At 35.0% G+C, this 22,356-nt stretch overlaps 1 protein-coding gene across 1 annotated transcript; it reads right to left on the bottom strand.

The window, feature by feature from the left end:
• Positions 1 to 8,929: 8,929 nt before the first annotated feature.
• LOC144999617 (tRNA/rRNA methyltransferase (SpoU) family protein) lies at positions 8,930 to 11,717 on the bottom strand. The gene is made up of 4 exons (XM_078958743.1): positions 11,389 to 11,717; positions 11,187 to 11,288; positions 10,138 to 10,264; positions 8,930 to 9,325 (listed from the first exon to the last, which is right to left on the bottom strand). Exons 1-4 carry the CDS (start codon positions 11,659 to 11,661, stop codon positions 9,108 to 9,110), a joined length of 720 nt encoding a protein of 239 aa, XP_078814869.1. The 5' UTR covers positions 11,662 to 11,717; the 3' UTR covers positions 8,930 to 9,107.
• Between the last annotated feature and the right edge of the window lie 10,639 nt (positions 11,718 to 22,356).

The raw sequence follows: 22,356 nt of genomic DNA, 5'->3' as shown, positions 1-22,356 counted from the left end.
GGATTTCTGCGTGGCGGCATCTTTAACTATATGTTTAAAAGATGACGACATGGATAAGAATAAATGAATAATGACTGTCTCTCATGAACTAATTCCCCATAGCCCAACAACAAATGAATAGAATGACTAGATGAAGATGACAGCATTTGGATAATAATTTCCATATGATTAGATATCTGTCAATAATACTGGAATTACAGATGTAACAAGTTCGGAAAATCGCCTAGAAGTAGGCCTTACATCAACCAAGATGGAAAATTTTGACAGAATTAAGAGTAGATCAAGACCTAACAGGTCTAAGATTTATAAAGACAGGAAATTAGACCAGAGTTTTACATAAACTAGGTTATATCCAAAAGATGAGTAGACTGGATTCTATCGGCGATGAGAACTGCTAGCATGAGTTCTTGATCCTGATAGTCAACGTTCCATGTCCCTCATACGCCTGTCAGATCTCGCTTGCTGAGCTCGAAGCTCCCTAACTTCAGCTCGCGTTTCAGCAAGTTCCCTCTGCAGAGCTATATTGCGGACTAGAGTTCTTTCGTGTGCAGACTCTAGTTGGCGAATGCGGACAGTGTTAACACCAGAGTTGGCGTCAACTTCCAAGATTTGATTGATAGTCGCTTGAGCCATTATCGTGTTTCGAGAAATCCTACGAACCATGATTGGTAGGACTCTATCAGCAGAACCTCCTTCAGTGAGGTTGTAGAAACTTCGGTCTCCATTGTAGGGAATGGGTTGACCCTGTTCATGACTCCATGTATTCAAGTTAGTGGCCCACAGAGGTGTGGGTCCTTGAAATGTAGGACGGGAGTTCAGGTTTGGGTTTTGAGCATTTGGGGGTAGGTAGTTGACTTCTGGCTCCGAGTCAGAACTATCAGAAAAACCCTCAGCATGGTGATCATCCAAAGGTATTGGGTGATCATCTTCTGGTTCTGCCTCTAGCCAACCAGCATTGCCTTGGTTCGGGAAGTACGGATCGCTGTGGTCAAATCCAGCCATTTTAATCTACGTGAGAAAAGGGATATAAGAAATAGCTAAAATATACGAACTAACTAAGATAATTACAGTAAGACCAAATACCCCTATGGTATTTCTTGATGGTTGTGTTGGTAAGCTTTTAGACTTGTTGCCACATCACAACCATTCTTGGGCATATGCTAATCACTCCTCAGACCAGCATAGTTGATCAGGCTATGCCATTCCCAAGACCCAGGCTTACTTGTGATATTCAACGATCGTAATACTTTTGTTCTTGTCATTGTGACACTGGTTTTAGTATGAATGCAGGCACGTATACTTACTTAAATATTTTATTATTTAAAAGTATGACTCTTAGACAGAGTGTTTTAATCCCCGTGTATTTTTAGTTAGTATATCTTTTATGGGTTGATATACTATATTCACTGTAAACAAGGCTCTGATACCAATCTGTCACACCCCAAAACCACGAACGGCGGAAACGTTCAGGGGTGGAGGACGTCATGTACAATATCACAACAGTGTAAAATAGTAAACAAGCAACAACATCATCCATTGCATTATAAGTAAAGTTTCAATACATATGTGTTCTTTCATTGTAATAAGACACCAAAAATATAATCAAAATAAAAGACGAGACTTGTCTGCTCCGTCTTCTCAAAACCTGGCCACCGTACCTGTCTACTGATGACCTGAGAATACAAGTTATTTTGAAAGAGAGTATCAGCTTAAAGCTGGTGAATTCATAAGTATTTAAGTGTCATTGAATTGCTTTGAAAAGCTGTTTTAAAAGTCATGTAAATCTTTTAAATGAAAATGTTGATGTAAGTATGAAAATCTATAGAAAATCCCTTATTTTCTAGCAGTGTGAGATGTAGTCTTCTACCAAGACCCGAATGTTTTGTTATGAAAATGTAGTCTTCTACCAAGACTCGAACGTTTTGTAAGTAAAATGATAGTTTTTCCTTCTATTGACTAGTACTAAAGTACTTAGTCTAACTCATCGTTTATGTGAAAGTATCACAAAATAAAGTAAACTGGAAAATGTACTACTGTAAGTGTCGTCACTGGGTACTAGGACTAACACAACATCGCGTTAAGCAAAAAATGCAACCTAATGAACATCCGAAGATTGTCCAGAAAGTAATAATGTAAGTGTCATCGATGGGTACTAGGAGTAACACAACATCGCAATAAGCGAAAAGTATAACCTAATGAACAATCGAAGATTATCCACTTGTCCTCTGTAGCAGCAGCAGGTGGGTGGAGGGGTTAGCCCCGGTTATCAATCTTCCTAATATAAATAGTAACCTTAGACCTCCATAGATGGTCATCGACCACTGGTGCTAATCAGTGGGGTTCGGAATGGTAAGTCCCGCCGAGATATCCCATTGAACTGAGATAGGAAAGATAACTTACACAGAAAGTACTAATAAATCATCCTCGTAGTTCTAAGTACAAGTATCCAGGTAAGTGAATACAGGATAATGCATCTATGTAACAGTGTTCATGTATGGTATTCATGTATGTGTGTTCTTGTATCAGGTAAGTATATGTAAACATGTTCAGGTATCTGGTAAGCATATGTATATGTACTCATGTATCAGGTAATATACTGGTATAGACTCATGAATGAACTAACTCTTGTGTGATTCCTTGTAATAGGAATAATGTTTGATAACTTCAAATTATCCCTATGATAATTTACTGAAATGTAATTGGTTGATCAAGTAGGTTTATACACTCTTACTACTCAAGGGTGTGGGAATCTAAATGAAAGATGTAAACTAGAACATCAGTACATATATATACAATATAAGTGTACATGCATAGTTTAGTTCATGAATGTAAAATGGTTTTGTAAGACATCCAAGGGTTTTTGAACAAACAATAAAGTGACTTGATGTCATTTTGATAAACATTTCAAAATTAATACATTTGATAACAAAGTATTTTAAAGATAGAAAATCATTTCATGCATCACATTTTGTAGTATGTGAAATCTGTTGAATGAAAACACAGTTATAAAATACATATAGATGATTTAATAACATGTTGTTTTCTACTTGTATCCCCCTTCCCCCCATTAAAGCATTTAAAATCATTTAAAACATTGATTAGGTGTATGAACTCACCTGTAGATGGTGATTTGGATGAACTGGACGGTGTAGGATTGTTAGGTGTCAAGTGAGGACTTGTACACACACTACGATCCTAATGAACATATAATCACACATATATGCACTCACTTAGTCTTAAATTACTAATTGGTAATGTTAAGACATCCTAGTACATAATAAACACTTTATATAAGTGTTTTAAGCCCTAAGGATTGCATCTAAGCCATTGTGGGACAAGGCACTTGTGTTTAGGGTTCCAAGGGACCCCATATATGTGTTTACTCTTCAAATACCAACACACATGGAGTTTACGGTTGTAAACTCTTGATTTTACAGCCGTAAACTCCCAACCATGGTGGTATTGTGTGTTTTGTAGTTCCAAATGATTCCTAGAATTATTCCAACTTGGTGGTTAAATTCTTGGAAGGGTTTAAGACCTAGAAACACTCCTTTGAGGAGTTTACGGCCCTAAGATCATTTCCCTTAGAGTTTACGGCCGTAAACTCTTAAGGATGGGTGTTTTGGATGATTTCAAGTCTCATGCACAAGTGGTATAGGTTCTAGGCTTTTATTCCAAGCATATGAAGACCCTTGACACACTTTGGTGCCCCTTTAATGAGTTTACAGCCAATGAACCATGTCATGGCCATAAAATCACTTTGTAAGGTGATTTGGTTGTGTTTAAGGCCCTTGATTTATTGGGAACAAGTCTAGGTAAAAGTCTAAGGCCTTAGGTGCCTTAAAAGCACCATTTTGAGCATGAATTTGGAGTTTACGGCCTAAGATATTCTTGGGTCGTGAACTCCCAAACTTGGGTGGTTCTTGATTGATTCATGTCCCTAATACACTCCTATATAAGTCCAAGGCAGTAGTATAGCACGGGGGACAGTCTAGGCTCGATTTCGGGAGTTTACCGCCCAAGAACACCTTGGGGAGTAAACTCCTAAATCTAGTGATTTAGCCTTCTAAATCATGTTATGAACATATATAAAGCTTTCTAACATTACTAGAAAGAGTTACTCACATTTTGGTATAAAAACCCGAAGATCCGTGAGAGAGAAAATGGCTTTTCTCTAGTCGGAAATGCGAATAATGAATGAATTTGGTTCAGAATTCTATTTATAGTCCTGAGATATTTTTGGCAGAAAATATTGTTATTCCTGAAATGATCTCTAATATAATAGAGTGTTGGAATAACAATGTTGCACAAAACCCTAGTGCACCCACTCTCTTGATATTTCCTGAAGTGTAAACCCTGAATTACTCAAACTTACACGAAGAAGTCTGAAAATTCACTGTAACTGCTATAACTTCTATTGAAGTGATATAGTTTGTACAGAATGGAAATTTCGGGTTGTCACAACTTCTTAGTAAAAATCAGTAGAGAATTTCGTAGAGTAAGCTTAAACTAAAGAACAATGTGTTGTGTGCAGATTACAAGTGTCAATTTATAGTCTAATCCAACCAACAAGATGTCTGATATTTCCGGGATTCTCTATGACCAGCTTCATGAATGTTATTTGACCAAGTATTCCAAGTCTTTAGCATAATTGAGATGATTCTTCGTTGAAAATTGGTCTTCCCTTGACTACTTTTGCACATGTGTTAGTTATAGATAAAATGTGATCATTATAAATATTGATAAAAAATAATAACGGTATTTAACCGGGATCCTGATGTTGCTGAGGATCCTAGATGCAGTAAGGATCCTAGTCCCAACAATTGCCCCCAAGTTATTCCTGAAAATATATGGGTTATCTCCATAAATATTAAAGGAACAACTTAAAGTAAATGATTTGAATTTAACTTTTGAGGGATAATTCTTATCTTTATTGAAATAATCGAGAAATGGTCGAATCATCTCCGTCATGTTTTTCTAGCTATAAATGAGGGCTTTCGATAACTCCTCTTTTTACTCTTTCAAGTTGCCTTTATCTCGTTGTGAAGGTAATCCTTTTTCCCTTTCATTCGTTCTCCTGTTATTTTGATTTTCATTGTCATGGCTAAGAAAATTAACCGTTCTCGAGTCGGCATTGTTATTCCTTCTGAAAATGATTTTAACGATCAAGGAATCTTAAGCTATGACGAGGTTTTTTCTTTTGATAATGAAGACATGGAATCATTGAAAGCCATCGGGGCTTTCCTTTCTGATGTGGCTTTTCTTCCTTTCAAGGCTTCCGTTCAACCTTATTTTGTGTCGCCAACATGGGTTTGTTTTCCTGAATACCCATTCACTCTAGCTTTAACCTATCCTTTTACTGGTATTGTTCATGATTTCTTTCTGTGTACCCAGACCTCCTGTATCCAAACTATGCATGTGGTTTGGAGGATCCTATTTTGGATTAATCGCCTGAATCAGTCCAAAAATATGGACATTGGATTACCTGATTTGGCCTCTATCTATGATCTTTCCACTTTTGGCTCCTCTCGTTTCCTGTTAAGAGTTAAGACAAATAAACCCCACCTCATTCTGAAATCTAAACAAAACGATCGTGCTTGGAAAGATAAAAATTTCTTCGTGAGGCGTGATTCGATTCCTGAGGGGGACTCCCTGCCAAGATCATGGGTTAAAAAGGGTAGGAAAAAAATTTAGATATCAAGGATCCTTGAATTTACTTCCCTTACTTTTTTAGTTTTGATGCAGCATTCAAGTTTGAGGAGCTACTTCCCACCGCTGGCGATTCTAAGGACAGTATTTCCAAATTCCTTACATTTCCTGCAATGGAGAGGTCGTTTAGGCTTGAATATTCAAGTCTTCAAGAGGGTTCCTCCACTACTGATTCTATGGCCACTGGTAACATTATTTTTCTTGGATACGTCTTTTCATAGGATCCTAACTTGATAGGGATATCTGGCAGGTTCTAAGACTACCCAGTCTAAGGCCCACTTTGGTTTGGCAGATCTTGAAGATGATATGACCAGTGGCTTAATCAAAGCTAAATAGGAAAAAGGTGCCATTCTCCCTCCTCCCAAGAGATATTGATCTTATGGTTAAGGCTTCAAGATCCCGAAAACGAAGGACTTTTGAGGCTGTAGATTTCAGCTTAGAGAACCTCAGCATCGAGGATGCTCTTGGGAAGTTATCTTCATTTTATCAAGCTGTAAGAATAGGCACTGTTCATATTAATTTATCATACATGTTATTCTCCATGTTGATGTTTATGTTTACTCCAGGTCTTCGTTCATATTTCTCATGTTACCAACGACCTTAGGGTCCGTGCTGATAAAGCCGAGATTGTTTTGAAAGAGCAAGAGAAGACATGGAGGATCACCAACGAGGATCTTCTCCAAAGGGTGGAGTTATTGAGCAAGAAATAAGTTGAAAAGGAAGAAGAGCATCTGGTGGATCTTGAGGAGGTAATTATTGATGCCACGATAAGCGCTGCAATAGCTATTCTGCAGGCCAAGATCAAGTTGGCTGAGGATCTGGAAAATTCAAGTTCTTGGGATGTGGAGGGATGGAGAGAGGCGTTGGTTAAGTTGATTTATAAGCATGTTGTCTCTAATCAGGATCCTATGATGACGTTGACCGGTGGAGGGGAGAAGGAGGTCATGGCTGATGATGACCAGACTAAGGTCTAGGCCTGCAAAAAAACAAATATTGGTTTGAGTAGTTTTTGCTTTTGTTGGTTATGTAAGACAATTAATCTTTTGGTTGTGTTAACATGCAACTCTTTTTTTCTTTTGGATGATATGGTAGCATTTTCCTTTTGCATCTCTCTTCTGGTTTTTCTGCATGGCCGATTGTCTTTGAGTTTCTCTTTAAGCTTCATGAGTCTTTTAATTTTAGAATTTGACGAGGATAAATTCCAACTTAGGAGAGCACTTTGGTTCAACGTTAGGAACCAACAAAGGTTGATGAGGATCCTTAATGACAATGATCCTTACAGCCAGAGATCCTAAATATTTTGGATATTGTAAAGGAAATTCCTCCTTAAGATAACATGTTTAGATTATAGACTTAGATAAAATGTCAATGTTATATTTTGGGGAGGATCACTACTTCGAGGTATAATTCAGTGGGTAGGTAACATGAAAATGTTACCATCTGACTGGATTTTCTGGAGAAGATTCCCAAAATGTGACAACATGAAGTTGGTGTAGGTCTTGTGTAATTTCTGGGGCGAAATCCCAATCTTTGATAACATAAAAATGTTATCAGCCTCACGTAATCACCGGGGTAAAATCCCGATAACTTGAAAATGTTATAATCCTTAAACATTTGGTTTTTGATTATTTTGGTTTTACTTAAGCTAAGCACTCTATTGTGCAGGCTATAACTGCATATACAATTTGTGATCATTCCGAGCTTTTCAAGTGGCTATATTTTCCTGACTTCATACACATAACCGTTGTGCTTATTGCGTTTGATCCTATTCATGGAGATTCCATAAATATTCCATTCCAAAAATGGTTAGTTGTTAGTGGTTTATTTCCTTTCCAACAATATAGAGGTGTTTATATTACATGCATGAAATCAACTAAGCTAAACACCCTTTTAATCATACATTAAGTGAGGTAAGCATTTTATAAATAATCTCATCAGTCCAATTGTATGTTGCTTGGTTTTTTATTTTTTCTTATCTCTATCATGATTTTAGCAGTATGTACTCCGTATTTTTCAATTGAAAATGTTTTCATTATAGTAACTAAACCACTAACCATTTAATTATAGGTGAGGAGATCTGTGAAGTATTTTATGGAAAATTCAATAAATCAAATGTCAAGTAAGCACATGGATTTAGCTGCTATAAGTGAAGTAATCATTTTTATATAAAAAAAAATGGCAATACATGATTATTAAAATGTTGTTAGTTTGCTTGCAGGATTTATTTGCTATAGCAACAGATTAACCTTTTAAATTTCCAGTCACGTTCATATTTGTAGTGTAAGCATTTTTTTGACTTTTATATTAATAGCTTTTGTTTTTCAGTTTTCTAATGAAATTTATAGTAATTTCCAACTCAATTATTTATCTTTTAATCCATTCAATGAGTGGGTTTAGGCAACAGCATCTTCAGATACAACGGTTGGGCTTTTTCACATGAGGAAACTAACATCACCACTTTATGTTTTGAGTAGTCATACGTGTACTTCTTCATTTTGTTCTCTTTTTTTTTTTTTTCCTTTTATGTTTTCTTTAAATTTAGAAAAATTAGAACCATTATATGTAACACATTGTAAACTTTTGTTGCTATTTCCGGTTTCTTAATAAATAACTATAAAATACCTTCCAACCCCCGCAATTCCAACACCCAGAACGCACGATTCTTCCCTAGTTAGAGTACAATGCTACCATAAATTTATTATGAAAAGTACATTGTTATTCTTTGCATTTAGCTCCAAAGGAAAGCCCATTGTGTAACAGCATCTGTTAAACCAAGATGCACCTTGGAATATTGCTGATGTTTCCAACCATACCTTTTCTAGTTAACTAATTAAAGCAAAATGCTATAATTAGGAAACTTTTTCAAAGTATAATATCTTAATAAAAACAGCTGAAAATATAACACCAAAATAATAGTAACTAAGATTAGGATGCTGCGGAAAAAAAAAAAGTAAATATCTATTTCTTGCATTTAGCCTACTACATGATGTCATAAAATCTACAAACACCAAATAACCAAACCTATGAAACATCACTAATGGACACAAAATCACTACAAATATGTTTTATTAAATTGTAAAGAATAACAACATACTTTATTCCCTTTACCAATAAAGGCATCATAAAACAGTATTTTAACTCATAATAGCAACAAACTTACCAATAAAAGCATTACACTTTGTTTCACATATTTCTACTATCAATAAGACATGTAAGTAAGTTGTTATAAGCAAATAATTGCAACTACATAGCTATATGGATACAAAAATATGAGTACATTGCTATTATAGGTAAAAAATAATAAAGTACATTGCCGATATTACTAAAAATAGTAAAGTACGAATCACTACAATTTACCTAGAGCATCCAAGTAAAACTCTGTAAAGATTTTTTAGAAATTAATCTCCGAAAACAGAATCAAGAAGTTTAGAAGAATCGTCTTCACGCAATTCATCAAAAAATCCATTTATGGCATCATTTTCTTTTTTAAGTTTTCGTTCTTCAGTGACAGACTCGGCTGTTTCAGTGGAGAAGTTACGGCCCACTTTACGCGCGGGCCGTTCTGCTACAACAAATTTGTTTCCATCGCGTGTTCGCTCAGGAAATCCCGCCCATACTGAAGCAAAAACAACATAGAATCAAACATGATATTGTTATTGTCTGAAATAGCAATGTACTATCATTTAGTTGTTTATAATAGCAACTTACTTCCATTTTTCATTTTTTTGTAAACATGAAGTTCCATGCTTACCTTCTGATAGCATTTTTTTTTTAAAAAGGTCAGTTCACCTATTTATTTAAGGCCCCGTTTGATACCCATCTTTCCAAGTCTAAACAGATCTTTCTGCTGAAGGACCGGAAAGACTGTTTGATTTGCACAAAAATGGGTCTTTCCCGGTAAGATATGTCTTTCCCAGAAAGCCCCAAAATCATATATTTCTGGCTGAATGGGCTAGAAAGACAACTATGCCGCAAACCCCGCCTCTTTCTTTTTCGTATTATTAATTTTTTTAAATAACTTTTTTTAAATTGATTTTTTATTGAATTATTACTTTTTTAATGTATTAATTTATATTAAGAAATTTTATTTTAATATATAATATTTATATATTAATAAAAATTATTTTATTGGATTATTAATTTCTTTTAAATAATTATTTCTTTCATTTTATTGGATTAATTCTTTTTTTTGGATAACACCACCACCATCCTAATTTATTTTAAAAAATCTCATCCATCCCACCACTATCGGACATAAACCATGTCATTTTTTATCATTCAGCACAGTCAGTCAGACGTACAATCAAACAACATTGTTTCTTTCCCGGTCAGAAAACTTTTCCAGACACCACTTTCCCAAACAAAAACTTTCAAACGGGACCTAACCCTTCTTATTACTCATACTATGGAAAGTGTGACAAATATTACCTGCAAAGTGATGTAGAACAATGGAAGCTGCAACAGTGACATTTAGAGAAGCAGTGCCACACCCATATTGTGGAATATACACGAAAAAATCACAAAATTCACATTCTTTAGTAGATAATCCACTACCCTACAAAAAGAAATACAACAATATTAGAATGTTATGCACATTTTGGGTTTTCTTGGTTTCGGTTTATTGGTTGCATAAAGCAATAAAAGTAGCAATTGAATGTAGAAAGTAGTTGTTAAAGTTTGCAATGTATAAAAGCAAAAACATCTTAAAGAACAACAGAACTTAATCTGATTATTGTCATCTTTGTTTGAGGGAATTGTTTCTTGGGGGTTTGTGTGGCTTGGTATTCAACATCAAATATATGATAATCTGGCATGCATATTAACTGTTTGATAAAATGCCTCACCTAGAAGATAAACTAATATTATGCTTAGACAAGACAATTTCATGGAATTACATTATAAACCAAAAAGAAGTTCATTAATGGCTTAAAGCATTTCATCTATCTATAATAAACTAAGCCTCAAATGCACGAAGAACAGAAAGGCTTGATCAGACAGAAAAGAACGTTTGATCAGATTTTTAGCCAATTATCCCCTTGAAACAGTATTTCTGGAATCAACTATGAATCTGAACATGTGAAGGGTGCTCAATTAATTATAAAATTGATAAATGAAGTGATCGAAAATGTTGGATAGGAGATCATAGTCCACTCCAAGAAAAGGAATTGTCTTTTGCAACAAAAACTCGATGATCATGTATTCATTCAATGCAACACACAGCTACACAGGCGCCTCGGATCTCTTTAAAATAACAAATCTTTGGATCTTGCTTGTAATGTAGATCGCAGCAAATAATACTTTTTTTAAGAAAATAAAGTAGGATGCTATAATAAACATATCAGTGCAATTATGTTGCTAATTCTTGCATTTAACCCTTATTTTAAGATGATTTCAAAGCTCAACGACTAGCGTTTTTTATCCATTGAAAAAGTTTCCAGTTTAAACACCAAAGAATCATAGAAATGGAATTCTGATACCTCGTTGCCGAGAAGAAAAGCTGTATTTTTCTTAAACGGATGTCCATTTACAGCTGTCGCGTTGTCAGTAATTTCCACACCGCATATATCACAATCTTTCTCCTGTAAGAGTCGCCAAAGCGTTTCATAACCATATTCGGGAAAAATCTATAAATTGCTGCAGAAAATCATATAGAGAGCAGGGAGTAAAAGATAGAGAAACCTTAAGGAAGAGACGGGCGTCGGACAGGGAGTAGAAGTGGCGGAAGCGAAGATGAGAGGTAGATCCGTGGCTGCCGAAGGCGTTGAAATCACGGCGGCCAACCAAAATGAGCTCGGAAACGCCGAATGCGGTGGCGCTACGAGCTAATGTACCAACATTGTGCCGCTTTGCTATGTTGTGTATCACCACGTAGCTCTCGAAACCAACATGATTTTGACTTGGATTTTGATTTTGAGTTGGACTTTCATATTGATTTTGCTCTCGATCCCCCATTGTAATAACGAGAGGGGTTTGAATACTAAACCCTACTTTGTTCTTGATTTCCGGTAACATGAACGTTCCATTTTATATTTTAAGCCCTTTGTGATTCCACTTAATGGCATATTAGTACCTTGATTTTGAAAATTGTTTTTTTTTAGCAAAATTAAAATTTCTAAATAAAATTATACAAATAACAAGACTAAACTACACAAATGGTCCTCTGATTAGCTCAAAATTATCATTTTGTTTCAAACGGGTTTGGAGTAGCACCCCAAGTTCAAACTTTTCATTTTGTTGCAAGTTTTATCCAATTTACTTTGAATTTTTTTTCAAATGATGATTTTAACTTTATTTTTTTATTTTTCAATTTTTTATTATTTTTATTAATTTCTTTTTCCATTTTTATATTTGACAATAACTAACCCACCCCCATTCCTTCTCTCTCTCTCTCTCTCTCTCTCTCTCTCTCTCTTTTTCTCTCTCTCTCTCTCTCTCTCTCTCTACATTACATATGAAGAACAGTGAAACTCTAAACCTGTATATCACCGAACCTCTGACTTCGACAAAGGCTGAACCGTTGGACCTCCCTCTTCTCATCGGAATGTGACCTATTCGAAACTATCAACACCAGCCGGAAATCGCCACCACAACCTCCGTTCTCTCTTCACTCTGTCTCTCTTTCTGATTTCGTTGGAGTTCTGCTGTGAAAACCCTTCTCGCCGATCTTTTTTGAAGATATTTTCTTCATAGATTAGGAACATCGACGATCTACAACACGACCATCTTCTTCTAAGCTCCAACTTCTCACCATATCCGGAGACGAACGAATCTGATTCAAGGTAGCAACGGAACCTAAGGCCATCGATCAAGGAGGAATCCAAAGTGGTTTCCAGTGAAGTCGAGTTACAGGAGGCGACAACGTTGTCCCCCTCTCAAACGACGAAGATGATGACGCTATCAAGAACGACGGAGGAGATGAGAGATAAGGGGAGCCCTTCGTCTTCTCCGTTGCCTGGATCAGTAAATAGAACCATCACCACCGATCATTTAGGGTATTCTAATGGTAGATTTGAAACCCTCGCTCTTTTTGACGAGCATTTTGACTACTCTGACTGTTGTATAGAGAATGTGATCGAAGCAGCAGGAAAAAAAAAAAAAAAAAAGTGGCACTAAAAAAAAAAAAAGTGGCACGGGAAGTGATGGTTTCTGGCAGGGGGCGGTTGTTTATGGTGGGTGGCGGTTTTTTTTTCCGACAGGTGGTGGTGTTTTCCATCTGGTGGCAATGGTTTCCAGCGACACAGTGGAGTCAGAGAGATATGTAGAATATATGTTAAAGAGATAGTAGGTGGGTGTAATAGTATGGGTGGTTTTTTTCATAATGTAACACCCCAACTCCCAGGTATAAGTTAGTTGTTGTGGTAGTATTGGTATTTATCTGCAAAGGAGTTTATGTTTCGAGGTTCAGTTGTAAGATGATCAGTTAAATGGAATTGTCTTATTAACTCCATTCCGATTCAATTCTTATTATAAATGGATTAATCATCTTTGTCCTTGATCATATGTGTTTCGGAATGTATAAATGGTGTGTGGATTTAGATCCTACCATGTATCAAGATATCAGTGCTTAGGATCAAGCGATAAGAGTCCGGGTTACTCTGGCTATTGAAAGACTATGGAGTTCTCAGATTCTAGCATATTTCAAGTGGGGGAGAGTGGAATCTCATAGCAGGAAGACTTGGTGCCAAGATTCGGTTTTCAGTCATATTTCTCTGAGTTCTAAACTTCTGCGCAACTGCTATATCTTCCAGTTTCGTATCAAGATCATTGAAAACGGTTGGATTTTCCCTTGGATTCGTATTAGTCTTAGTTGTGATAGCATATGCAGGGAGTGTTTGTGATGGGTTTTGGTCATAAGAACATCCTATGTACTCATACAAACCCTAATGCTTGGATCTAGGTTTCTCTATTGTACATGCAAGTTATCCAAGACTATAAACCCTAATTCTAGCATACAAGTAATCATATTAACATAAGAATGGGTTTAAGATATTACCTTGATGGTTATGTAGCAATAACAATCCAATTCCTCCTTTTATTGACTTTAGAAAGCTTAGAGTCACAAATGTCACTCCTCTAATGGTTCACAAACACCAAGAGCAAGAGGATGAAGAGGATAGAGGATGGAGGCTGCCCTAAAACGTGTGAAACCCTAGAAGGATGCTTACCCACGTTTTTGGGTCATAAGGGATCTATATATATATATATATATATATATATATATATATATATATATATATATATATATATATATATATATATAGGAGGCTATTAGGGTTATCTAATAAGGAAACCCTAAATTGGATGCTTAAGCCCTAAGCAACCCATAGATTCCTTTCCTTATGGCCTTGGACGATTTCCTCATGGGCTTTCCCATAGAATTCGTCCACTCCTTAATATAAGGCAATCCATAGCCCAAATTGCAATTATCTTATAATTACAATTCCAGTCCCTTAAGTTTAATTAATCTCTTTTAGTCACAAAACTAATTACCAATTAATTCTTGACTAATATTAATTAAACAATATGATTTCTCCTTTAATATATTATTCTCATAATATATTAATAAATCATATTTAATCCTTTCTCTCCATAATTCATCCTATCAAGTGCTTTGGTGAAGGCAACCCAAAAGGACCATGCACCATCGGGTCAAGTACATACCAAAATAGTTATGGACTTAGACACTAATCCAATAGTCTCCCACTTGGATAAGTCTAATAACTATTATGCGTATGACTTCAGATCCTGATAAGCAATCGTAGGTTTCCAAAGCCGTTGTCAACTTTGATCCTATCAGATATGTGTGTCCTTTAGATAAGGGATCATATATTCCTCCATTCTAGATATCGTATGAGATATGATTTCAAATAATTCTTTATGTACTATTTCTCGACTTCCGATTTATGATGACTGACTAATTGAACAAATCAAATTAGCCCTAGCCCGGCCGAGCATTTACGTTTGTCATCACTAAATCATCGAGGGGCCCAAAGATATCGCTTTTATCCTACTTGGGATAAAAGGAACGGATAAACTTTTATTCAATGCTCGCTTGCACTCACTTACCGAATCACACACAACAATATGTTTTATGACACCAAGTTACTAGTGTGTTTTCATATTATCAATGTGCAACCGATTAGCAAGATACAACTCACACATCTCGGTTTCAAGAATATAAGATGTTATCGTCTCACCAATCACTTGTGATACAATTCATGGAGTGATCCAAGTGAGCGTGGGTTTGATCCAATGCTCAAATTCATATTCATAAGCACTCATGAACGTTGCAGCAAACATTTGCTTATGTCTAATACTCTTTTAGACAATCCACACACCAATTCACGACAGTCTTCATTCATACCTACTTCCAACATATGAACAACTGTGGCCCGTTCGAATAATTTGACTGTTCTAAACCAATTAAATTATTCAGGAAGTCAAAACATGCAAAGTGAAACACAAGAATAATACTAATCCCATATGGCCTCAACCTTTGAGCATAAATAAAACACCTTTTATTTATCACCATATCGATTACTCATTATTTGTTGTTTCGGGTAATGAACTTCTTACTTGAATTATTACACTTGTCCCATGCTCTTAGCATGCACACAATGTTTACCTATGGTTCTTACTTTGTGAAATAGATCAAATTGAACACATTTCCAATCATTCTCACTTCACAACCCCTAATCCATTTTATAAATGTAAGAATATCAATTCTTGCCACTTATAGAATATGTTGGATTCTAACATTTTATGCAACGATCCCTTTCGTAATATCACTGCACCAAAGTCACAAAGACTATTGCCAATGAAATTACAAAGTCCTCCATTGGATATTGTTACAAGACAATTCCATAGATGTGATGTCTCTCACTTAAAGTACATTCCTTTGAATATCCTTTTGCATAAATGTTTCTAATCTAGACATAGATTTTCAATATTCAATTCCTTATATGGACACGTTTCCATATTTTCCATATGACAACTTATTCTTAATAGAATCTTATCTATTCATAATAATATCGATATGGTCCATCCAATATGGAAACATTTCCATATTTTCCATATGACAACTCATTCTTAATAGAATCTTTTCTATTCATAATAATGTCGATATGGTCCATCCAATACCATGCTTCCAACTACTCACAAGCAACCAATCCTCATCGAACTTTGGATTGTCCTTTGATAGTTGTTTAATTATTTTAGTCAAAACCAATTCTAGTCCCTTTTCCCTCTAAATGCGCTAGACATTTGGAAAATTTTAGAATGGTCAAATATTAAAGCATTTGCAATCGACACTATACCTGAAGCGTATGGGACATGATGCATAATGTTTTATTTGCTATGTTCTCAAAACTCGAATTGTGAAGAGGAATGTCGTAATCATAATCAAAATTTTAAGAGCACACTATGTACCTTTGACTAAATTTATTAACATTTCTCAACCTAAGCCTTTAGATTTGAAATGAAGCATAATATTCTCTCCCTTAATTATAGCAAAACAACTTTACAACCCTTACGACTTTGCAAGGTATAACTCTTGTTTTCTATAATTAATATTGCCAACTTGCAATACGTGCCTTAATAATCATACAATCATAACATTTATGCTCCCACTATCATGATGATTATTATAAAACATAACACTTATGCTCCCACTAGCTTCGACATGTATTCATAAACATCTTAACTTTCAGAAAAACAATACCTATTGAATTTCTTAAGTCCATGTTTCTAATACTTAGTGCTTTGATAATCTTTTATCAAAGCTTCTTGAACTTATAAACCTTTGCCTTAGATAGTTCATATGTGTGTCTTAAACAATTAAGACTAATTGCCAAACCTCACAACTCAAATCATGGAAAGGGATACCGTAACCATAATCGAATTTGAGAATGCAATTTTACAATCATTATCTTTTTAAAATCTTTCTTAGTGAAAGCATTTCCTCACAATCATTTTCATGAAGAAGGAAATCTTATGACACTTAGATTTAAACGGTGTATGTGTTCCTATCCATGTGAATTTGTTAAGACCAAGGTTTACGCAAATTCAAATTCATATGGACCAAACTTTCTTAATCTTGATTTCTTGCCTTATGGTAGCACGAATGCCCACCATGTCTTCCAAGTAGTTAAGCAACTCACCTTTTCCTATCAATGTACTTTTCATTAATCAAGGTCCTTGCCTTTTATGCATTCAAATGAGAACTCATAGGACTCACATGCATAATTAACTCAATTGGAACAGCACAGAAACAAAATAATGTCAACACGATAGTTTGTTAACCTCAACTCGTGTGCTAGTGATGATCGATAAGGTTTATTTGATTTGTTCTTGAAACCTTTCAAGACCATTAAGACTCCCACTGACTCCTTGACATATAAGATTCTCTTGCCAATAAACATTTCTTGATAATCAAATATTCAAGAGTTAGTATAGTTTTTATCATAACACTTCATAAAATGGTCCTAGTTGGTCTTTGTCTTATCCAAGACATCACAACTTTCCACATTTGATGAATGTTAAAAAACTTCTTAATACTTGTCACTTATTGCCACAATCCTAACTTTAAGACTTGTTATTGGAACGAAGTATGATTAACTTTTTGATTTAACCATTTCTTCAATTCTTGATTCCTCTTCTTAGACATACAATTGTACTTAGACTCACTTAGAGGATCAATTGAGATATGGTTCTTAATCATTAAGACCTATCATAAAGCGTAAAAGGTACTCTCCCTTCTTCTTAGAATGGATAAACTTTTATCTTTCTGCCTACTTGATTCTTCTTATTCGTTTTGCTATTGTTTTAAACTTTTTTAATCAATTTCGAATTACACTTAATCTTATAAGTATAACCATATTTACTAAACCTTTAGTAAATCATGACGAATATCTTTGTTACTCTTATGGTGGACTTGATCAACACACAACTTTGTGTGCTCGATCTCCTAGTCCTTCACTTAACACTTTGTCAATAAATTAGTCTAATTTCCAAATATGAAATTTCTCATTCTTCATGCAACCAAGTTGCATGATTCCAAATTTCTGTCCAATTGAAACTTGGGTGATGAGAAACTCTCCCTATTTGGTAAATTCTCGACTTTTCCATAAACACCATAAATAAGAATCATATCCATTTGTTGTAGAAATATGCAAACACCAATTTTCATAACAATTTCATTGCAAGGAAATAAACAAATAAATAAATAAGTCAAACGAAAATTTATTTTATTTATAAAAGCAGCGGAAAACATTTGTCCTTACAATGCAAAATCCATTGAAAACTATGCATTTTAAAAGGAAAATTTCTAACAACTCTATCATAACTATCTAAGCTCAAAATCTAATCTTCAAGTCCATGCGATCAAGATCCATTCCTCGTGATTAGATTCATCTCGCTCTTTCACCAAGCTTCCTTTCTTTTCACCGATCCTGCAAAACATTCAAATGCAATCTTATCACATCATGTATTAAGAATCAATGAATAGGAACTTAACAGAGTTAGATAGTGGATTTTACCTGAAGCGCAACCATACACTTTGACTCTCCCATCTTCTGGACTCTTCAGGCTCTTTGGGCAGACTTGTATCCAACGCCCTTTCTTTTGGCAGCAAATGCAGGTCGGTTCTCCTATAACGTCCTCGGAAGCATCGTCGGTTGACTTTCCCAACAAATACGCTCCATTGCTTCGCCAAATCATTTCTGATTCAGCAGCAATGAGCATGTAAGTTAGGTCAATGAGGTTGTCGTCATGATCCATCATATAATACTTTCTTTTGAACTCATTATATGATTCAGGAAGTGACTGCAAAACCCAATTCACAGCCAACTCATCTGGGAATGACACACCCAACATTATCAACCTCTCAATGTGTGATTTCATTCCTAGAACGTGGGCACACACTGGTTTACCATCTTCATGTTTCATTTCCAATAGGGCTTTAGTGATATTGAACCTTTCAATTCTTCGATCTTGTGGGTTAGGGAGAACAATTGGAGGAGGTGGAGGAAGTGAAGCATAATTTCTTGTTCCTCGATCAAATCGTGTAATACCATCTTCATGTGGAATGCTTGTTCCACGGGATTTGGGAAGACCATAGTTGTCAAACTTAGACATCTACAAAACGGAAGAAACAAATTCAAGTTAGTTGATTGATTGAGTCCTTAGTAAATCACCCAAATGAGATACTAAGGTTAGGACCCAACACAATATTCCACAACTCGGAAGAGGGATGCCGTAATCCAAATTGCAGAACATTTGAAGGTAAGTGAATGACGATTCACTAATTTCCACCATGAAAAAACGAAAAAGAAATTTAAGTTTTAAATATATGAAAACTCCTAGATCATTTGAGATTCATTGAACATTTCAATGGCATGTTTAAATCTCGATATGCCCCTCTTGTTTGTGACTGGGATGCCGAGGATCACAAAGCGGGTGTGAATAACCATGCAAACTTACATGGTGCCCTCACATGTTATAGTCACCTATTCGATGTGCTGGTAAGCCACACACGCTCCACCGAACTATGACAAATATTGAGTCACCCTTTGCTACCTTTGCTTAGAACCATTTAGTGTGCCGATAAACCACACACGCTCCACTAACGTCTTCGCAAGGGCACAAAGTGTAATTTCATGGAATTGCATCAATTCACTTTGCCTAAGTAACTAAGATTGGGAATTTGTAAAAACATTTAGTTACTTTTGTATTTCATTATACTTATAATGGAAGGTTTCGTCCTATCCTACCCGTTCGGCTAACGATCCTCCACTAGTCAAGAGTGCGGTGGGTAAGAGTGGATACCCATTCAATCGCCATTTTATAGGCAATTTCCTTAAACACCCCTTATAGACCAGCTTCGTGAATGAGGCCTACTAACGGTAAGACTGACTTTTACTCATGCATATATATAATGTTAGACTTTTAATGTTATATATAGTATAGGGTGTATTTTACACTTTTAAAATACTAGGTGGTCAAATTTAATAATTATACCTTTAATTCAATTAAATTGTATACCTAAACTTTTATGGATTTATTAAACCTCTTTTAATTATACACCTTAATTAATTAATAAAACCATAAGGGTGTGATTTGAACTTTTCAAAACATTACTAGGGTTTTAGAATTTAACATTTCTAATTAAACCTTTTAATCAACTTTCAAATTCCAAAACTTGAGGGCAAGTTTTGAAATATTTCAAAACATTAGGGTTTAGAATTTAAATATACATCAAAATTAAATTATTAATCAAAATTTAAATTCCAAAATGTGAGGGCAAGTTTTGAAACCTTTTTCAAAACATTAGGGTTTCAACTATTTAAATTTCAAAACAACAAAACTTTTGGGTTCAAATTTAAACTATAAAACCTAAAGGGGAAAATATGAAACTTTTCATAACAACAAGGATCAAATAACAAATAATCTTAATTAACATTTAATCACATAAATATCCATATTTGATTTATTTAATGATTTCTTGCAAAAGAATTTACCAATTTAATCAAAATAATTAATCAATTATCACATAAGGAAACAAATATTTTATTAATTGATAAATATCTTCAATTAGATCAAGAATATACTCAAATATATAAAAAAAAAACGGATTTATATTGATCTAATATGATAAGGCAAGTATCCTCAAGCAAAAACAACAAGAAATCCCATTTTTCCCTCTTTCTGACGGACTGACTCGTCGAGTCAGGCATGGACTCGGCGAGTTCATCTATAGACTCGGTGAGTTCAGCCCCCAGAATCCCAAAATTTTGATTTTTAAGCTTGAACAAACAAACAAAGCATCAATACAATAGATACCAATCATGGCTCTAATACCACTGGTGGGTTTTGGTCATAAGAACATCCTATGTGCTCATACAAACCCTAATGCTTGGATCTAGGTTTCTCTATTGTACATGCAAGTTATCCAAGACTATAAACCCTAATTCTAGCATACAAGTAATCATATTAACATAAGAATGGGTTTAAGACATTACCTTGATTGTTATGTAGCAATAACAATCCAATTCCTCCTTTTATTGACTTTAGAAAGCTTAGAGTCACAAATGTCAATCCTCTAATGGTTCACAAACACCAAGAGCAAGAGGATGAAGAGGATAGAGGATGGAGGCTGCCCTAAAACGTGTGAAACCCTAGAAGGATGCTTACCCACGTTTTTGGAAACCCTAGAAGGGTTATCTAACAAGGAAACCCTAAATTGGATGCTTAAGCCCTAAGCAACCCATAGATTCCTTTCCTTAAGGCCTTGGACAATTTCCTCATGGGCTTTCCCATAGAATTCATCCACTCCTTAATGTAAGGCAATCCGTAGCCCAAATTGCAATTATCCTATAATTACAATTCCAGTCCCTTAAGTTTAGTTAATCTCTTTTAGTCACAAAACTAATTACCAATTAATTCGTGACTAATATTAATTAAACAATATGATTTCTCCTTTAATATATTATTCTCATAATATATTAATAAATCATATTTAATCCTTTCTCTCCATAATTCATCCTATCAAGTGCTTTGGTGAAGGCAACCCAAAAGGACCATGCACCATCGGGTCAAGTACATACCAAAATAGTTATGGACTTAGACACTAATCCAACAGTTTGTGCTTAGACCCTAAGGTGTTAGGAGCTCAGTTCGAGGGTTTGCTTGTCAGTTATCGTCTGATCGGGGGTAGCCCCAATGTTGATAGTGGATAGTTTAGCTGGGTTGTTGGAGCAAAGAAAGAGTGTGGTTCAATTCAACATGAGTTAAGTTAGTTTTCATTGTAGTGATGCCCTTTTTGGTGTGGGATTAGAAAGTCGGCATGTGGCCGAGAAGCCCAGAGACCAATTGATTATGTGGATTTTCATTCATCTTGGTTGTTGTGGCGGAGTGCATCTTAAAGTAAAAGCGAGAGTTGATTTCGAGGACGAAATCTAATTTAAGTGTGGGAGAATTGTAACATTTCGTTTAAAAAATAAAATTAACTAAATAAAATAAACAAATAATAGCCCTAAAACCCTAAGATTTATTTTATATTTTATTTTATTTTAGTCCTAAATCTATAATAATTGATTAGTGTTAGCAAGGGGAGTTAAATGTTATAATTTCAGAAATTTGGAGTCCATATTGTAATATTGGGATTTGAATTGTAATAAATTCTTAAAGATGGGAGTTGTGTGGTAATTAGTGGACTTCGTTTAAAAAGGATTTGAGGGGGAGGGACTGAAAGTGTAAAAAGGGATTCAATGTTTGAATGACGGTTGGAGTAACATTTACATCTTGTTTCTAAATCTATTCTCACTCTGATTATGTTTTAATACTCGATTCAATCGTAACTACAATTGGTATCAGAGCAAGAATCATATTGTTTTGATCTGATTTTCATCTGTTTCAAAAGCTTTTTGAATCTCATTCTAGATTCAAAAGTTTCTGCACTTTTGATTCTAAAAGTCTCCGTAGATCTTCAGTTTTGATTTGATTATACATTTTGATTGTTTAATCAAGTGTTTGTTAATCATTTCTGGTTGATTCATCTTGTTATCTTCAAATTTCACAAGTTTTTCTCTAAAACTATTCGTACATCCATGGCAAACTTCAATATGAATACCATGACTTCTTACTCTTATC

This window comes from Lactuca saligna, chromosome 6, assembly GCF_052625555.1.
Source record: "Lactuca saligna cultivar CGN05327 chromosome 6, ASM5262555v1, whole genome shotgun sequence".
NCBI lineage: Eukaryota > Viridiplantae > Streptophyta > Magnoliopsida > Asterales > Asteraceae > Lactuca > Lactuca saligna.
Note: the sequence above shows the minus strand (reverse complement) of the source record. Positions and strands in the feature narration are given on the sequence as shown.